The sequence below is a fragment of the Arabidopsis thaliana genome, chromosome 3, assembly GCF_000001735.4.
Source record: "Arabidopsis thaliana chromosome 3, partial sequence".
Taxonomy (NCBI): Eukaryota; Viridiplantae; Streptophyta; class Magnoliopsida; order Brassicales; family Brassicaceae; genus Arabidopsis; species Arabidopsis thaliana.
The window spans coordinates 18,783,465-18,800,059 of NC_003074.8; the positions used below are offsets into that span (position 1 = coordinate 18,783,465).

Below are 16,595 nucleotides of genomic sequence, written 5' to 3' on the forward strand. Positions count from 1 at the left end.
ACCAAAATCTATGTGAACATAACATATATATTATATTTGGTTTTGTGATTGAGTTTCACCATCAGAAATTTTACTTTAATTTGACAAAAAAAAAAAATACTTTTAATTATGTGGTGTTATTATGTATGGTTCGTGTTTGTCAAAGCCATCGAAACGGATTTGTTGGTACGTATTATCACGAGGTCATGAGGACATAATGATTGTGTTTAATTTACGCATTTTTCAATTGGTGTATTACAACACAATTTGCTTCTTTTTTTGTTTTAACACTAATCGATTCGTTTATACAAAAAATGAATGCGTTATTAATGAACTGTCGCAGTAACATATGTTCATAGAAAAGGTCACACTATTCCAATATTAAAACATCACGAACGAATCAATTTTTATAAGGAATCAGAAGTCACGATCATAGATTTGTAAGGCTGTTTCACTAACCTTTCCAACCTTAAAGTTGGTCCGTCTCAAAATTCTAGCGGTTCAGAATCATTCTTCACTCTATGCTTTTTTTCTCCTTTTTCTTTTTTTCCCTTTTTTGGTATGTTATAGCTTATAGGCATCTTTCTTTCATTTAATTACATTATTTCGAAGCTTCTTTGTTTACTTCTTACCCCCAAAGGCCAAAGTGAATCTTTTATAATGAAAGTTGAGATATTATTCTCTCTGATTTGATAAGTAGACTGTAGTACAATTGTACAACTTTAGTTTTCAGTTATATAATATTTTCTCATAAAAACTAAAGAAGATTATAGTAATTAATGAATTAAGACTCAAATAATGCCGAAAACAACAACCATTTATTTCTGAGGATTGTTAAGTAACTAGTTTTTTTTTTGAATTTATGAGTAACTAGTTTTGATAACGATTTTGGACAAAGTACCATTCGCAGTTGTACGTAATTGTATTCTTTTTGGTTAAATAATGTGTCATCGAGTAAAATATCATGTTATCGAGTTAAATATCACTCACATATCAATGAATACGAAGTAGTATTGCCGTATAAGATATCGTGAATAGGAATAAAATAGTGTACCATTAGATAAAAGGAGCATGTTGTTTAAACCTCACGTGAAACGATTAGCAATTACATGTACACCTTTATTTCTCGTGAAAATATTTATTTCTCCAGCATGATTTACGGTCGACGAGAATAGACCCAACATGAATAATGTTAAGGCTCCAAAGAAGTCAAATATGTCAAAGTCAAAAATCGAATGGTCTTACTGGGCCTAATTTCAAGGCCCATTTCATCATCTATGAAATAGTGAAAAAAGTACATCAGAATGTAAGAACAGATCATAACTCAAATCAACAATCACAAAACAAACCTCTAAAAATAAGCAATACAGTTTTCCAGTTCCTCCTATACATCCAATGAGAAGAAAACAAAATCATTTATGTGCTAAAAAGATAACAAAAATAGAAGATGATAAAGGAAAAGATCAACAAGTAGTTGAGCCGAAGAACCTAAGAAGTAGAAAAGCTTCAAACTTAGAAGACCTTTTTTTCACTAAGATAGTTTAAAACACTAATAATCAGCTCGTAGAAATTTCTCGTACTCAGTCCCATTCAAAGTCTTGTTTATATCTTCCCAATTCTTTATATGATCTGACAAATCTCCTCTATGTATTTTCACCTGTCTGCTTGACAAATCCTTCACTGGAATGTTCAAAAACTCTTGAACTTGTTTCAATGTCTGCATCAAACTCCATAGGTATTAACAACCGCGTTAAGCAAAAGACAATAGCGTAGCTTTGATTATTTCGAAAGCTTACCGTTTGATTTGTTATGAGATCTTCGTAGAAGACAACAATATGACGAGTGGTATTGAAATATTCTAAAGCCTTTGCAGCTGAATTCTCTGTTTCTTGTAAATCGTGGATCAACGATGTCGAGTTGATTACCGGCTTATATCTAGAAAGTGCATCTGCCTGCAGTGGAATCAAAAGAATCAAGAAACCAACAAACTCAAGAATCCAAAACATTTGTATGCAAAAAAAAAAGAACCTCTGCAGGAGAATGAACATGAGACTTATGAGTTCCATTCAAAAGCTTAGCATAACGGTCATAAGAATTTGCCAACACAGAAACCATTCTTCTTAAAGGATTCCTTCTAAACAGAAATATCGCAGAGACGCCTCTTCGGTTAAAGTACTCTACTATGTCTTTATGGTTCTCCAACAAACCCTGCAACAGAATCTGATTAAGAACTCTAAAATCCGTAAGTACTTGGCTCGGTAACGATGTTTAATACCTGGTTAAGCATCCATTTGAAACCAATAGCAGCAGAACATTCGTTCTTTGAAGCACTCGTAAACCAATCAAGATTATAAACTCTATCAAGAGTCTGAATGATTGAAGAAATGTTTTTCCTTCGATCCAAAACAGAGAAAATCTCTCCATTAGAACTCACATTGTTATGACTATTCAACAATGTTTCGAACCAACCGCTTCCTGATCTCTGCATCGACAATATCGCAAAGTACCTCACCGGATTATGTCCACATTCAGCTCTAGTTTAAGACAACCCAAAACAAAGATTTAAACAAAGGAACAAACCAAAGAGAGTCAAAAACATAGACAAGAACAGAACTGGTATATTAGTTACCTATTAAAAGTCTGAGGCTTTGGATAATGAATCCGAGTAACAAAGCGTAGCGAGTGAGAATCAATAGGACTAGTTTGGACAAGTTGGGAGGTTTGGAAGCTGACATTACTTAACTGTTTTAAGCAAACAGCGCAAATGTAGAGACCACAAACCATAGCAAACACTAAAACAATCATCCTTAAGAATAATGGTGATTTCTTTGGTTGCTTTATAACAATCGCTGCACTGTCCTGTTACAAACAACAACCAAATCAAGAGTCTTTAGTTGCCTAGAGAATTGATTTTAAAACCCTAAATCAAACTATTTCAAGTGAATCTTCTTCCTTAATTGCTCTCTCTAGGGCTTTTGTTGGCTCTTCGTTTTCTTGTTTCAAATAGAAACAACACTTTGGTTCAAAATTAAGTCGGAATCAAGAATATGAAAACACAGAGCAGACAAGAATCTACTGCTAAACCCTAAACCAATCACATTCATTTACAACGGAGAAATAACAGAGAGACTCAAAAATCATGACTTTTCCTTATGAAATCTTTGCAAAAAACAGAACTTTTTGGTAGATTCCATTGATAAAACATACATGCAGAGATACCCAGAAGCTTAATCACAAAAAGAGACACGAGAGAGAGAGAAAGAAAGAGAAGAACCTTGCCGAATAAACAGATATACTCCGCCATTGAAGCTTCTAGAAGCTTATGAAACAGAGATAATGTTAAAAGCAGAAGCTTTTTAGATACAGAGACGAGATTACAGATTCATGAATCCACTTCAAGCTACAGAGAATCTAAAGAAGAAGAAGAAGGTAAAAGAGTTCAAAGCAAGTTGTGTTCTGAGCAAAAGAAAGATTTTGTAATATTATAAACGTGGAAAGTAGAGCCATTGTCATTAAAACATGGGGACTGTCCTTTTTTTCTTCTTCTTCGCTACTTAATCTCAGTAATTAATTACTACAAACCTAATTTACAAAATTTGGCTAATTTTATCCACAAATTCAAGATACAAAAGTGTTCAGATTAGGAAATTATTAAAAGCTTTTTAATAAATTGACTTGTTGATACTATTTCTCATTTGGTGTCATTACGTAAGTTCCCTTATTAATATGTTTAAGTAGAAACTTAGAAGTTGACTATAAATTAGTTAAAAAGGTTAATTATGAATTTGATTATTTCAAATTTATTTTATGAATGAAATTTAAATTAAAGTGGAGACACAATATCAATTAAAAGAGAGAGCCACTGTGTCACGCGTGACCGTCCGTTCTGAAACGTTACACTTTTGACTTTATTTCTTGTTTAATATATAGTTTTGTTTTTGAATAATATCGTTTAGTATATATAGTTTTTGCTTCGTAATTACTCTAAACTTAAAATGAATAGTTGTTGGTCTCTTGTTTACAGCTTTACATTAATAGTAGTGATACTTTACACTAAGAATAATAATGAAAAATGATTCTTCCATGCTGAGTTACTGTATTAAATTTGATTAAAGTCTTTTATAATATACTACATATTGATACGAATCATTAGGTTGTCTTTATTTACTAACCTTGTTTTAGCGGAAGTTATTATGTCCCTTTTCATCTAACTATATTTATCTAATTTATCTATATTTGATCATTTAGTTTATGATTGATCTAATATATTTATTCATTGAACGAATCTTGTTGGCAAACAGACTTAAATTTCTGAAGCGGGATGAGAAGGAAAGAGACTTTTGAAGTTTCTCGCGTACGATTTTAATTGATTAATAATGTTGTTAGTTTGAAAGTGTTAATCAAAATACATAGTAAAAAGAATAGTTGCCATATAAAAAATTTCTTTTAAAGATCCTAAACACACACAGAATATTCAATCTTTTTGTTATATTATTATATATATAAAAGATAATACATTTTTCATATAATTAACCACTAAAAATACAAACGCATATATGACCAAAAAAAAACGTTTAGAAACACAATGACACATAAGAGTTCGAGCTGCCGACACCGTACGTTACAACTTATAACTGGTCGGCTTATCAAACCGAATCAATAGTGTTTATTTGGTCTTTACGAGATAACATGTAATAGTAACGACTAAAAAACGTAATCGGAGTATAAGCTTTGTTAATACAAAATAGTGTATAACCAGGTTTGTCGCAGTTTGAGACGGTCGTCCATTGATGATAGCGCCTTATTTGAGCAATCCTATTTATTTTAGCCTGAGGGCTAGTGTGATTCCATGCGTCCATATTTATTGCAAACATACATGATACATGGTAAATAGTAAATCTATATCAAAATTTAACCCTAAAACATACTTAATATACCTAACTTTTTCATGTGAGTTATAAAGCCATATAAAGTTCAGGTTACATCTCTAGTCTCTACTCTCTACATAGTTATCATGTAATATATCATTGTTATTGTTAGGCATGAAAAAATTATCATTATTTAGGCTTAGGCATGCTATATAATTTGCATAGCATCATCATACACATAATAATAAAGTACAATTGTCCATGTTATACTTATATATATACATAGAGGAAAACTTTAAAATATTGCAAAAGCAGCCTCCATTATCACCCACCAAATTAGTTCTTTTCTTACACACCAAATTAGTTTTACTAGTTTATTTCATCGTTTTGTTTTAGAGGATAGAAAATGTATTAGTTTTCTTGTTCTACAAAGAAGAAAAAGAGAAGAACTTTGTTTATTTGATATTGTCCTGTACTTATTTGTTTGAATATTCCTAACAAACGAAAAGGATTTTGAGTTGGTACCACATGGTTCAAGTCTTTGAACATTTGAGTGGGATCCAACGTGGCTCTCATCGATGTAGGAATCAAATGGTGCGAGTCATTTTGGTCGACACTTGGAAGTTTGGTGATCTCGTAGATTTGTCTTATTAAGTTGCGATCTTAGTTAATTGGCTAACATAGTTTTCATTTTTGCTAATTGTCATGGTCTTTTCTATACAAAATTTGTCTCAAAAGTGAAAAATTTCAAAAAAATTGTTGGGTTTGTTGAGCCATGTCAAGTGTTTTGTAATTTTTTTGCATTGCTGATTTTATCCCGCATAAGATTTGTAATTTTGTGAGCTGAACAAAAAAATGTGTTTGCTTTTGACCCAATGAAATGATTATTTAGGCCCAGTAAAACTAGGCTACAAGAATAAAATTGTAGATTCTAACTGTTGGACCCATAAAATCAACGAAGCAGGCCCAATAAGCTGATATTTGAAAAAACCCATGTCAATTTCTTGATTCGAACGGAAGTTACAAGCTCATTTTGTATATTAAAAATAAAAGCCCAATACTCTATCACGGAATTTTATCTTTATTTTTGAAAAAATTTCATTCTGAGAAAAAACATATACATATATAATTCGAAACTATATTCCGAGATTATATATGGTCATCAGTCTCTCCAGAGAAAATGTAATTTTAGTATCATGATATTTTTCGTCAATTTTGGACATTTTAGAAGAAAAGCACAACATGCAAATGATTTTGTTTTGTTTTGTGCAATACAATATGCAAATGAAAGTAAAAAAGAAAAATTTGAAGTTCACTTAAGAAGTTTGTTTTTCTGTAATTATGTATTATTCTGAAGAGAACATAATGATAATGTCCAAGAAAAAAAAGAAAAAAAAAAAGATTCCAGGCAGAGTAGATAAGCCAGTCGTTAGAAGTCAAATCAAATTTTCATAATTTATCAACTCTATATATTTTCTTATATAGCAAGTCGAATCATATTTTTGTCGTTATGCCTTGTAACAAACACATACAACATAATTGAATGATGAGAGACATATGTACAAACCAATGATACTTTAAAAATAAATGAAATATGTGAGGAAGAAAAAGAGACACGATGTCTAACAAGGAGACAATCTATACAAGCTATTAATCTGCAAAGTATAAGAACAAGACGGCTAAAAACGTTAGAAAACAAAATGGTAAGAGCTTTCAGCAATGAAAAAAATGGTAAAATATTAAGAAATTGTCTTTTTTTTTTTTCATAAACCCGATCATAGATCCGGTCAGCCGTAGTAAAAACTTAACGAAGTGCTTCAGACTGGAGTTTTCTTTAAAGGTTCCGATTAATGTCACTAGACCATAACTCTACGGGTGATTAAGAAAAAACTAAAACATGTAAAAGAGAATGATAAGATAAAAAGTTTTATATATTATATTGTTTTTGTTCGGGTTTAGTGTGGTTGTAAGATGGTGATCAATCACAATTGTCATTTTAGAAGAACAAGAAGATTGGACACGTGGCAGAAAATAAAGAACCCATAATTAAGTGTCCACGTGGTAACCCCTAATAGACAACGATGGACCATGAAGAAAGGCACACACGTTAAGATCACTTCGACTCGAAGTTCATTTACTCTACCCATCCTAACATTACGACACCATTTCGTTGTCCTTTCTTCTCCTTCCCAGTTCCCACTATTCCACTAACCACCAAAAATGCATTTTCCTCTTTACTTCTTTATCAATTTATTCTTTCTTATACATAATTTAACTATCTGTTTTTGTGTTTGTGTTTGCTTCATGTTGGTTTACGCTTGTGCGGTTCATGTTTGTGATTTCTTTATAATTATTGTCCGAGTAGGATTTTTATGTTCTTCGCTCAAACCGCTAGACCGATGATCTTAAATTAAAGAAAAAGGAATAGATATATCTTATATAATATGACAAAGTTTTTTCTAACTTTTCCTAAGCTAAGTGATGTTATATATGATAGTTCGAAATTGTATCCCATAAGCTAAGTGCTCAACATTTTACTGGAGTTCGGTTATAATTAAATTTTGCATCAGGCAAAACCATCGATCGATGTATGTACGAAGAGTCTTCATGTTTGATATTTTATTCTGATGTCACTCTCCTATTCATTCGTTTTAAGAAAAAATAAAATCAGCCAAGCAATTTCAATTGTTATTTAGATATTACAATTACATTACCTTTTTTACATGCATTTATAAATACGTATACTAATTAGGTAGACGTAAATGTGTTTGATTTTTGGGGCTCTAGCTATTTGCATAGCTTCTAACATCTAAATAAATTGTAGCTTGTCCTCTTCTGCTTGTGAGTGAGATGTCTGAAGCTAAGGAGATGGGCCAAACCCATAACAAATCAAGTCCAACTATAAAGCCTGGTCAACAAATACAGAAGATGACAAAGATCAAAAGCTGTCTCTCATCCGTACATGTACCTGCAGGAAACATTGAAAGAGAAAGGAAGACGCTCCTCTAAAACTAATTCAATCCTCTTTCATCCTTATCTAATAACCAAAAATTACATACATCTGTATAGTGTCGAGAGTGTTCTAGATCCTTCTCCCTCAATCTCTATAAAAAGAAGAATGTAATCTCATTGTAATTATTATTGAAAAACAGAGTAATATTATTAAAAGGTTCAAATTTTCTCTTCTTTCTCATGGTATCAGAGCCATTCTAAACTCTCACAGGTCCAAAAATGGCAGATCCATACCCTTTTCCGGACAATGTCCATGTCTCTAGTTCTGTAACTCTCAAGCTCAATGACTCCAACTATCTCCTTTGGAAGACACAATTCGAGTCTTTGCTATCTTGTCACAAACTCATCGGCTTTGTCAATGGTGGAATCACACCACCACCACGTACTCTCAACGTCGTCACAGGAGACACCTCCGTCGATGTCGCAAACCCTCAGTATGAAAGTTGGTTCTGCACTGATCAGCTCATCCGTTCATGGCTTTTTGGCACGCTATCAGAAGAAGTTCTCGGGTATGTCCACAATCTCCAAACCTCTAGAGATATTTGGATCTCCTTAGCAGAAAACTTCAATAAGAGCAGTGTTGCTCGTGAGTTCACGCTCCGCCGTACTCTGCAACTCTTGTCAAAAAAAGACAAAACTTTATCAGCGTATTGTCGTGAGTTTATTGCTGTGTGTGATGCTTTAAGTTCTATAGGCAAGCCTGTGGATGAATCAATGAAGATCTTTGGTTTTCTTAATGGTCTGGGAAGAGAGTATGATCCTATCACTACTGTTATACAAAGCTCTCTGAGTAAAATTTCTCCACCAACCTTCAGAGATGTGATTTCCGAGGTTAAAGGGTTTGATGTGAAGCTCCAGTCCTATGAAGAATCAGTTACTGCCAATCCTCACATGGCTTTCAACACTCAACGTAGTGAATACACAGACAACTACACTTCCGGCAACCGTGGTAAAGGTAGAGGAGGCTATGGTCAAAATCGCGGCAGAAGTGGCTACTCTACGCGTGGAAGGGGTTTCTCTCAGCATCAGACAAACTCCAATAACACAGGAGAGCGTCCAGTGTGTCAGATCTGTGGGCGGACTGGACACACAGCTCTAAAATGTTACAACAGATTTGATCACAACTATCAAAGTGTTGATACTGCCCAGGCCTTCTCTTCTCTGCGGGTTTCAGACAGTTCTGGTAAAGAGTGGGTACCTGATTCTGCAGCTACAGCTCATGTGACTTCTTCCACAAATAATCTACAAGCTGCATCACCCTACAACGGCAGTGACACAGTTCTTGTTGGCGATGGAGCATACTTACCCATCACACATGTTGGATCCACCACCATTTCTTCTGATTCAGGTACTCTTCCACTAAATGAGGTCTTAGTATGTCCTGATATACAAAAGTCCCTTCTATCAGTATCCAAACTATGTGATGACTATCCTTGCGGTGTGTATTTTGATGCTAATAAAGTATGCATTATTGATATAAATACTCAGAAAGTGGTGTCAAAGGGTCCTCGAAGTAACGGTCTATATGTGTTGGAGAACCAAGAATTTGTAGCCTTCTATTCTAATCGACAGTGTGCAGCATCCGAAGAAATATGGCACCATCGCTTAGGACATTCAAATTCTCGGATTCTTCAACAACTCAAGTCAAGCAAGGAAATTAGTTTCAATAAGAGCAGAATGTCCCCTGTTTGTGAGCCTTGCCAGATGGGGAAAAGTTCTAAGTTACAGTTTTTTTCTTCGAATTCTCGTGAGTTAGATCTTTTAGGTCGAATTCATTGTGACCTTTGGGGCCCCTCACCAGTTGTATCTAAACAAGGTTTCAAGTATTATGTGGTGTTTGTTGACGATTACTCTCGCTACTCATGGTTTTATCCATTAAAAGCAAAGTCAGATTTTTTTGCGGTATTTGTTGCTTTCCAAAACCTGGTTGAAAACCAATTTAATACAAAGATCAAGGTGTTTCAGAGTGATGGAGGTGGTGAGTTTACAAGTAACTTAATGAAGAAGCACCTAACAGACTGTGGAATTCAACATAGAATCTCTTGCCCCTATACTCCTCAACAAAACGGTATAGCAGAACGGAAGCATCGTCACTTTGTCGAGCTCGGTTTGTCGATGATGTTTCACAGTCACACACCGCTACAGTTCTGGGTAGAAGCGTTCTTCACTGCAAGTTTCCTAAGCAACATGCTTCCCTCTCCGTCATTAGGCAATGTAAGTCCCCTTGAAGCTTTACTAAAACAGAAACCAAATTATGCAATGCTTAGAGTGTTTGGAACAGCATGTTATCCCTGCTTAAGACCCTTAGGAGAGCATAAGTTTGAGCCTAGATCACTACAATGTGTATTTCTTGGCTACAATTCTCAGTATAAAGGATATAGATGTCTATACCCACCTACCGGAAGAGTGTATATCTCAAGGCATGTTATCTTCGATGAAGAAACATTTCCTTTCAAACAAAAATATCAGTTCTTGGTTCCACAATACGAGTCCTCTCTTCTCAGTGCTTGGCAGTCATCTATACCACAAGCTGATCAGTCACTCATACCGCAAGCTGAAGAAGGAAAAATTGAAAGCTTAGCAAAACCTCCATCGATCCAGAAGAATACAATTCAGGATACTACAACTCAGCCTGCAATTTTAACTGAGGGAGTATTGAATGAAGAAGAGGAAGAAGACTCCTTTGAAGAAACAGAAACAGAATCTCTGAATGAAGAAACACACACTCAAAATGATGAAGCAGAGGTTACAGTAGAAGAAGAAGTACAACAAGAACCAGAAAACACTCACCCAATGACAACAAGGTCTAAAGCCGGGATTCATAAATCAAACACACGATATGCACTTCTTACCTCAAAATTTTCAGTTGAGGAACCAAAATCGATTGATGAAGCCTTAAATCACCCTGGTTGGAACAATGCGGTGAATGATGAAATGAGAACAATTCACATGTTGCATACATGGTCATTGGTTCAGCCCACAGAAGATATGAATATTTTGGGATGCAGGTGGGTGTTCAAAACTAAACTCAAACCAGATGGGTCTGTGGATAAGCTAAAAGCTAGGCTTGTTGCCAAAGGATTTCACCAAGAGGAAGGTCTAGACTATCTTGAAACCTTCAGTCCGGTGGTCAGAACAGCCACTATCCGTCTTGTTCTCGATGTTGCTACTGCTAAAGGATGGAACATAAAGCAACTTGATGTGTCTAATGCGTTTCTTCACGGTGAATTAAAGGAACCTGTCTACATGCTTCAGCCTCCTGGTTTTGTGGATCAAGAAAAACCTTCATATGTGTGCCGTCTCACCAAAGCTTTGTATGGCTTAAAACAGGCTCCTAGAGCTTGGTTTGACACGATTAGTAACTATCTTCTTGACTTTGGTTTTTCTTGCAGCAAATCAGATCCTTCTCTATTCACATATCACAAGAATGGGAAGACTTTGGTGTTACTTCTATATGTAGATGACATTCTTCTCACCGGGAGTGATCACAATCTACTTCAAGAGCTTCTCATGTCTCTCAACAAACGTTTTTCAATGAAGGATCTGGGCGCTCCAAGTTATTTCCTTGGTGTGGAAATTGAGTCATCACCAGAAGGTCTCTTCCTCCATCAAACTGCCTACGCTAAAGACATTCTTCACCAAGCCGCAATGTCAAACTGCAACTCTATGCCTACTCCACTACCTCAACACATTGAGAACCTGAATTCAGACCTCTTCCCTGAACCTACTTACTTCAGAAGTTTAGCTGGAAAGCTTCAATATTTAACCATCACCCGACCCGACATACAGTTTGCTGTTAACTTCATTTGCCAAAGGATGCATTCTCCTACTACAGCAGATTTTGGTTTGCTCAAACGGATTCTGAGATATGTGAAAGGAACTATTCACTTGGGCTTACACATCAAGAAAAACCAGAACTTGTCCCTCGTAGCTTACAGTGATAGCGACTGGGCTGGGTGTAAGGAAACAAGACGCTCGACAACCGGGTTCTGTACACTACTTGGATGCAACCTCATTTCGTGGTCAGCCAAGAGACAAGAAACAGTGTCAAAATCTAGCACAGAAGCAGAGTATCGAGCTCTTACGGCAGTAGCTCAAGAGCTTACTTGGCTGTCTTTTCTGCTTAGGGATATTGGAGTTACACAAACCCATCCAACCTTGGTGAAATGTGACAATCTATCAGCAGTTTATCTAAGCGCCAATCCTGCTCTTCATAACAGGTCTAAGCACTTTGACACAGATTATCATTACATCAGAGAACAAGTTGCTTTGGGTCTTGTGGAGACAAAACACATATCTGCAACGCTGCAACTTGCAGACATTTTCACAAAACCGCTACCAAGACGAGCCTTCATTGATCTCAGAATCAAACTTGGTGTAGCTGAACCACCCACCACAAGTTTGAGGGGGAATGTGAGTGAGATGTCTGAAGCTAAGGAGATGGGCCAAACCCATAACAAATCAAGTCCAACTATAAAGCCTGGTCAACAAATACAGAAGATGACAAAGATCAAAAGCTGTCTCTCATCCGTACATGTACCTGCAGGAAACATTGAAAGAGAAAGGAAGACGCTCCTCTAAAACTAATTCAATCCTCTTTCATCCTTATCTAATAACCAAAAATTACATACATCTGTATAGTGTCGAGAGTGTTCTAGATCCTTCTCCCTCAATCTCTATAAAAAGAAGAATGTAATCTCATTGTAATTATTATTGAAAAACAGAGTAATATTATTAAAAGGTTCAAATTTTCTCTTCTTTCTCACTGCTAGCTCACCATCATGCCAATTATCAATAGATGTGTATATTTATTACAATTTGGTCCATTTGGATACAGTATCGTCTGTATCTTACACGAATATGTATTATATCTAGCTAGCTTCTCGCTATATATAGAGGGTTTATTAATAGTAATACAAAAATTGACTAGCAAATTTCAGCCATATACTATCTGCGGCGGATTCTACAAAACCAGTTTTGTTTTCACTGAAAAACTAACAATATTAACAATGTAGTTTTTATGGGGTTTTCGGTTTAAACTCCTGCATTCTTTGTCAATGTTACTATTAGTTGAATTGTGTGTGATTTTGAATCTGTTATTAGTATTTTGAAAACCTACATTCAACGATACGTGTGATGACTCCACAAAACACGACATGTTTCTTCATTTGGATAACTGGATCTCATATCATTCAAACAACCTTTTTATGGTTGACCAATCATTCATTAGAAGATGATTATATATATGTTATACGTACCAATAATGTTGATATATTTCGTAAGCTAAATTAAAGCAAGGCATGAAAGTTTATTTTCTTTTCATTACATAAGAAAAGGTATACGAAAACCACGTGAATGATGCATTTTTCCATGTCTTTTATCAATTTTTGATGTAAAATCATCGAAGAAGAAAGATGAATCAGCTTTACATATCAATTCATATGATAAAATTCATGAATCTCCTTTCGGAAAGAGAGTCTTTGTAGGGTAATTGGAGGAGCCTTGGGAAATCCATGGGGAGAAAAAGAAAAAGTTCGACTTGAGAAAGTGATCTGCTTTCTTTCCCCACTATAATTGAGTTGCGTGAATAATGTTTAAAAAGTATACAAAAACACATTACTTTATTTCTTTTTATTGATTAGAAGAGAAATATAACCTTTTTCCCTTCCGTTAATTAAATAAAGTTGTCGTCAGCTTTCTTTGGCATATGAAGTTATGAACTTTATTTAATAAAATGTTTGTTTTTTTCATGTGTTGCCTAAAACATAAATCATCATTCTCCAGCATAAACTCGAACATGCATGGACACAAGAGCTTAGCCTTGAACACTCCCAAAACCAATTTTTTACGAACTTAGACTTTAGGTAAAATTTTAATTAATGCAATTTGATAATATTCTTAATGTGGACCTTTCTTAGTAAGTTTATGAGTCAGAGTAACGTTAAAGTTTCCAAATTCCAATCATTCATTGACTGCTTACATATAATGGGGAAGGACATGTTCATTACTACAATTTAATCTTCTTAATTTCTTGTGAAATAGACTTCGTACTTCATTTTTAAAAAGGAAAAAAAATGAAATTAATCCTGTTTTTCTCTGAATAGTTAGTAGTTTATCAACTTATTTCTTTTCTGTTTTGTCTTTTACGGTAATTAAGTCGATCTTGTTTTATGTTCAAAACTTCAAATACTAAATACATAAATACCATAAGAACTCTTGTCTAATTCATAAAAGGACATTATTGGGGTCGCATAAACATATGTAAATCAGATCGAGAAATCAGAATATATATACATTTTAGCTTGATCAATTTAATTAATGTTTTAGTTGGGAATATATTTAGCCTTGCTTTGGGTCCACCCACCTCCATCAATTATCATTCTTTTATCTTTTTGTTTTGACAATCCAACAGTGGTTGTGAATCATGTGGTAGCTTCGCACCTATACATGATCCCCACAAATTGAATTTATAAATTACGTTAATCTCGTAAGAAACAGACAAAACTATGAAATGTCATATAACTAAGGTTCCATTCTTCGATCAGATAAAATAACCAAAAAAAAACAAAAAAAAAACTACACTCGATCACGCAAGTAACAAAAAAAAATGTGAAGTTAAAGGTTTTTTTTTACTCAACATAATACTTTACTACTTATCACTTTACTCGTTAATCAAACACTCATACTAACGACTATTTTAAACTTAAGCCATCTTCAAATTTTAGAAATGGAGAAACGGCAATTTTGCTTCGCATTTTGGTCTACACTATATACGGTTTTAAGTCATTTTGCTGTATTTTTATGTACTCAAGATTAAACTGCATTCTTCTACACTATAATTGTAAATGATTATGAAACTCTGAATCAGTGACTGTCTTTTTGATATAACTGTAAGAAAACGATAGAAAGTGCTTTGGAGACTTTTTTTTGTTTTGTTAAAGGGTTTAAGTGCTTTGGAGACTTGTAGTAACATTTATACGTGATTACAAATTGTGATCATGATATAGACTTTATGGATTATAAAATTTCGTGCCCACACAATACAAATCACTAAAGATCCCATGTGCCCTTGTCTGCATTCACTTAAGTCTTTTTCGTTTTTATTGGATATCTTTTCCATCTAGAAAGATATATTTAGATGTGTTGCAATTTCACTTTTCATGATAGGCACAGTCTTTATGTATATTTGGATAAAAACTGGGACATATCTAAAAGTAATGTTTTACGATAAATACTATCACAATTTAAATCGAAAATTATCCTTCAAAACGAATATCAATATGTATTCATTGAGAGATTTTAAAACTTAGGGATTCATTTGTTGGTACTAGCGTTTAAGTTTTCATAATTAAGAACTACGGATGTATACATAGATATATGATAATTTTATTTTCGTAGTAATTGTTATGATAATCTTTGTTCTTTTGAAGTCAACAACATATATTATGCGAATTTTTAAACTACATTATATGTTTAGCTCACTATTTTATTTTGAATATCTCATAAGTATGTATATATACTTACACATTGTTATAGTGAGTGTAAAAAAGAGAGAGACAGTTTAGTAATGATTGAGTATGCAGCTCGTGGGCACATTATTAAATTGAATGGTATGATGGATATGCGCAGACACTGTCTTGTGTGAACTCAAGAATCGATACAGAACGACGGCATTAAAAAAAAAGAAAAAATTCAATATAAGACGAAAATGATGATGGAAAAAAATTCTTTTATTTTTACCAACGAAATGTATGCGATATGAACTAGTAGTATTTAATTCACTGTGTGAATTAGTAGTAATATTTAAGCATGTGAATATGTTTGTGTACGTATTGTATTGCCACAACAAAACAGCATGTCGCAGCATTGATTTCATTATCACCTAACCGTTAAATACGTCATGGCCCTAGACTTAATGTATTTTAGACTTAATGTATTTTATACCTTATTTTGATATGTGTACGGTCGACCCCCTCACAAAATTGAAATATTACGACTATGCATTGAAAAACTATACACAACTACATTGTCAAATACTGATAAGATCTTAACACAGAAACACATATTATCACTAATAATGTAACGTGACAACATTACATTGCTTTACACACATTTTTTTTAATCTATTTAAGATGATTGGATGATATTGTCATTTTTCTCTATAAATCTAAGATTTTTATTGTCTTTATAATCTAAATTCGCAATTATTACAACAAAAAATTATCAAATCTAAATTTATTTTTAAAATCCACGATAATTATTCTCATTCTATTTCATTGGAAACACCAACCAATTATTTTAAAAAACAGAAAACATATTAATTAAAAAATTGAATTCAAATTCTATTTACCATTCTAAAAAAAAAATTATGCACTGATTCTGTAAACGTTGACACCGTTAACGTAGTCGTAGATATGCACTGATTCTGTAAACGTTGACACCGTTAATGTAATCACATCGAATAAAAGACATATGTTGATCGTGTAAAGGTATAAGATACTCGATCTATAACATCGTTGTCAAATTCCATGTTGCATATACATTATATTGCTTTACACACATTTTTTTATCTATTTGATCGTCTGTGAATTAATATGATAATTTGATGGTATTATTGTTATCTTTATAATATAAATTCGTAATTATTATAACAAAAAATAAACAGTTTTATCTTAATATCCACAATAATTATTTTCATTCTCGTTGATTTATTGGAAAAGCCAGCCAATTATATTA

The 16,595-nt window shown here is 33.7% G+C and overlaps 1 protein-coding gene, 3 long non-coding RNA genes and 1 pseudogene across 7 annotated transcripts; 2 read left to right on the forward strand and 3 right to left on the reverse strand.

Moving 5' to 3' along the window:
- Positions 1–1,195: 1,195 nt before the first annotated feature.
- On the reverse strand, positions 1,196–3,488 carry AT3G50620 (P-loop containing nucleoside triphosphate hydrolases superfamily protein). 3 transcript variants are annotated; one of them, NM_114922.5, is made up of 6 exons: positions 3,254–3,488; positions 2,609–2,838; positions 2,255–2,513; positions 2,008–2,187; positions 1,776–1,931; positions 1,196–1,696 (listed from the first exon to the last, which is right to left on the reverse strand). In NM_114922.5, exons 1-6 carry the CDS (start codon positions 3,281–3,283, stop codon positions 1,529–1,531), a joined length of 1,023 nt encoding a protein of 340 aa, NP_190631.2. In that variant the 5' UTR covers positions 3,284–3,488; the 3' UTR covers positions 1,196–1,528. The 3 variants fall into 3 exon arrangements, with proteins under 3 accessions (NP_190631.2, NP_001327231.1, NP_001327232.1); NM_001339477.1 differs by lacking the exon at positions 3,254–3,488 and adding an exon at positions 3,187–3,222 and having other exon boundaries at positions 1,231–1,696; NM_001339476.1 differs by lacking the exon at positions 3,254–3,488 and having other exon boundaries at positions 1,231–1,696; positions 2,609–3,222.
- A 1,029-nt stretch (positions 3,489–4,517) lies between these two features.
- On the reverse strand, positions 4,518–4,829 carry AT3G08120. The gene has a single exon (NR_141392.1). It is a non-coding gene; the product is annotated as an other RNA (long non-coding RNA).
- A 2,018-nt stretch (positions 4,830–6,847) lies between these two features.
- Positions 6,848–7,074, reverse strand: AT3G08125. Its single transcript, NR_141393.1, has one exon. It is a non-coding gene; the product is annotated as an other RNA (long non-coding RNA).
- Positions 6,918–7,256, forward strand: AT3G08130. The gene has a single exon (NR_141394.1). It is a non-coding gene; the product is annotated as an other RNA (long non-coding RNA).
- Positions 7,257–8,078: 822 nt separating this feature from the next.
- Positions 8,079–12,578, forward strand: AT3G50625 (annotated as a pseudogene; the record flags this gene model as incomplete). The annotated part of the gene is made up of 1 exon: positions 8,079–12,578.
- Between the last annotated feature and the right edge of the window lie 4,017 nt (positions 12,579–16,595).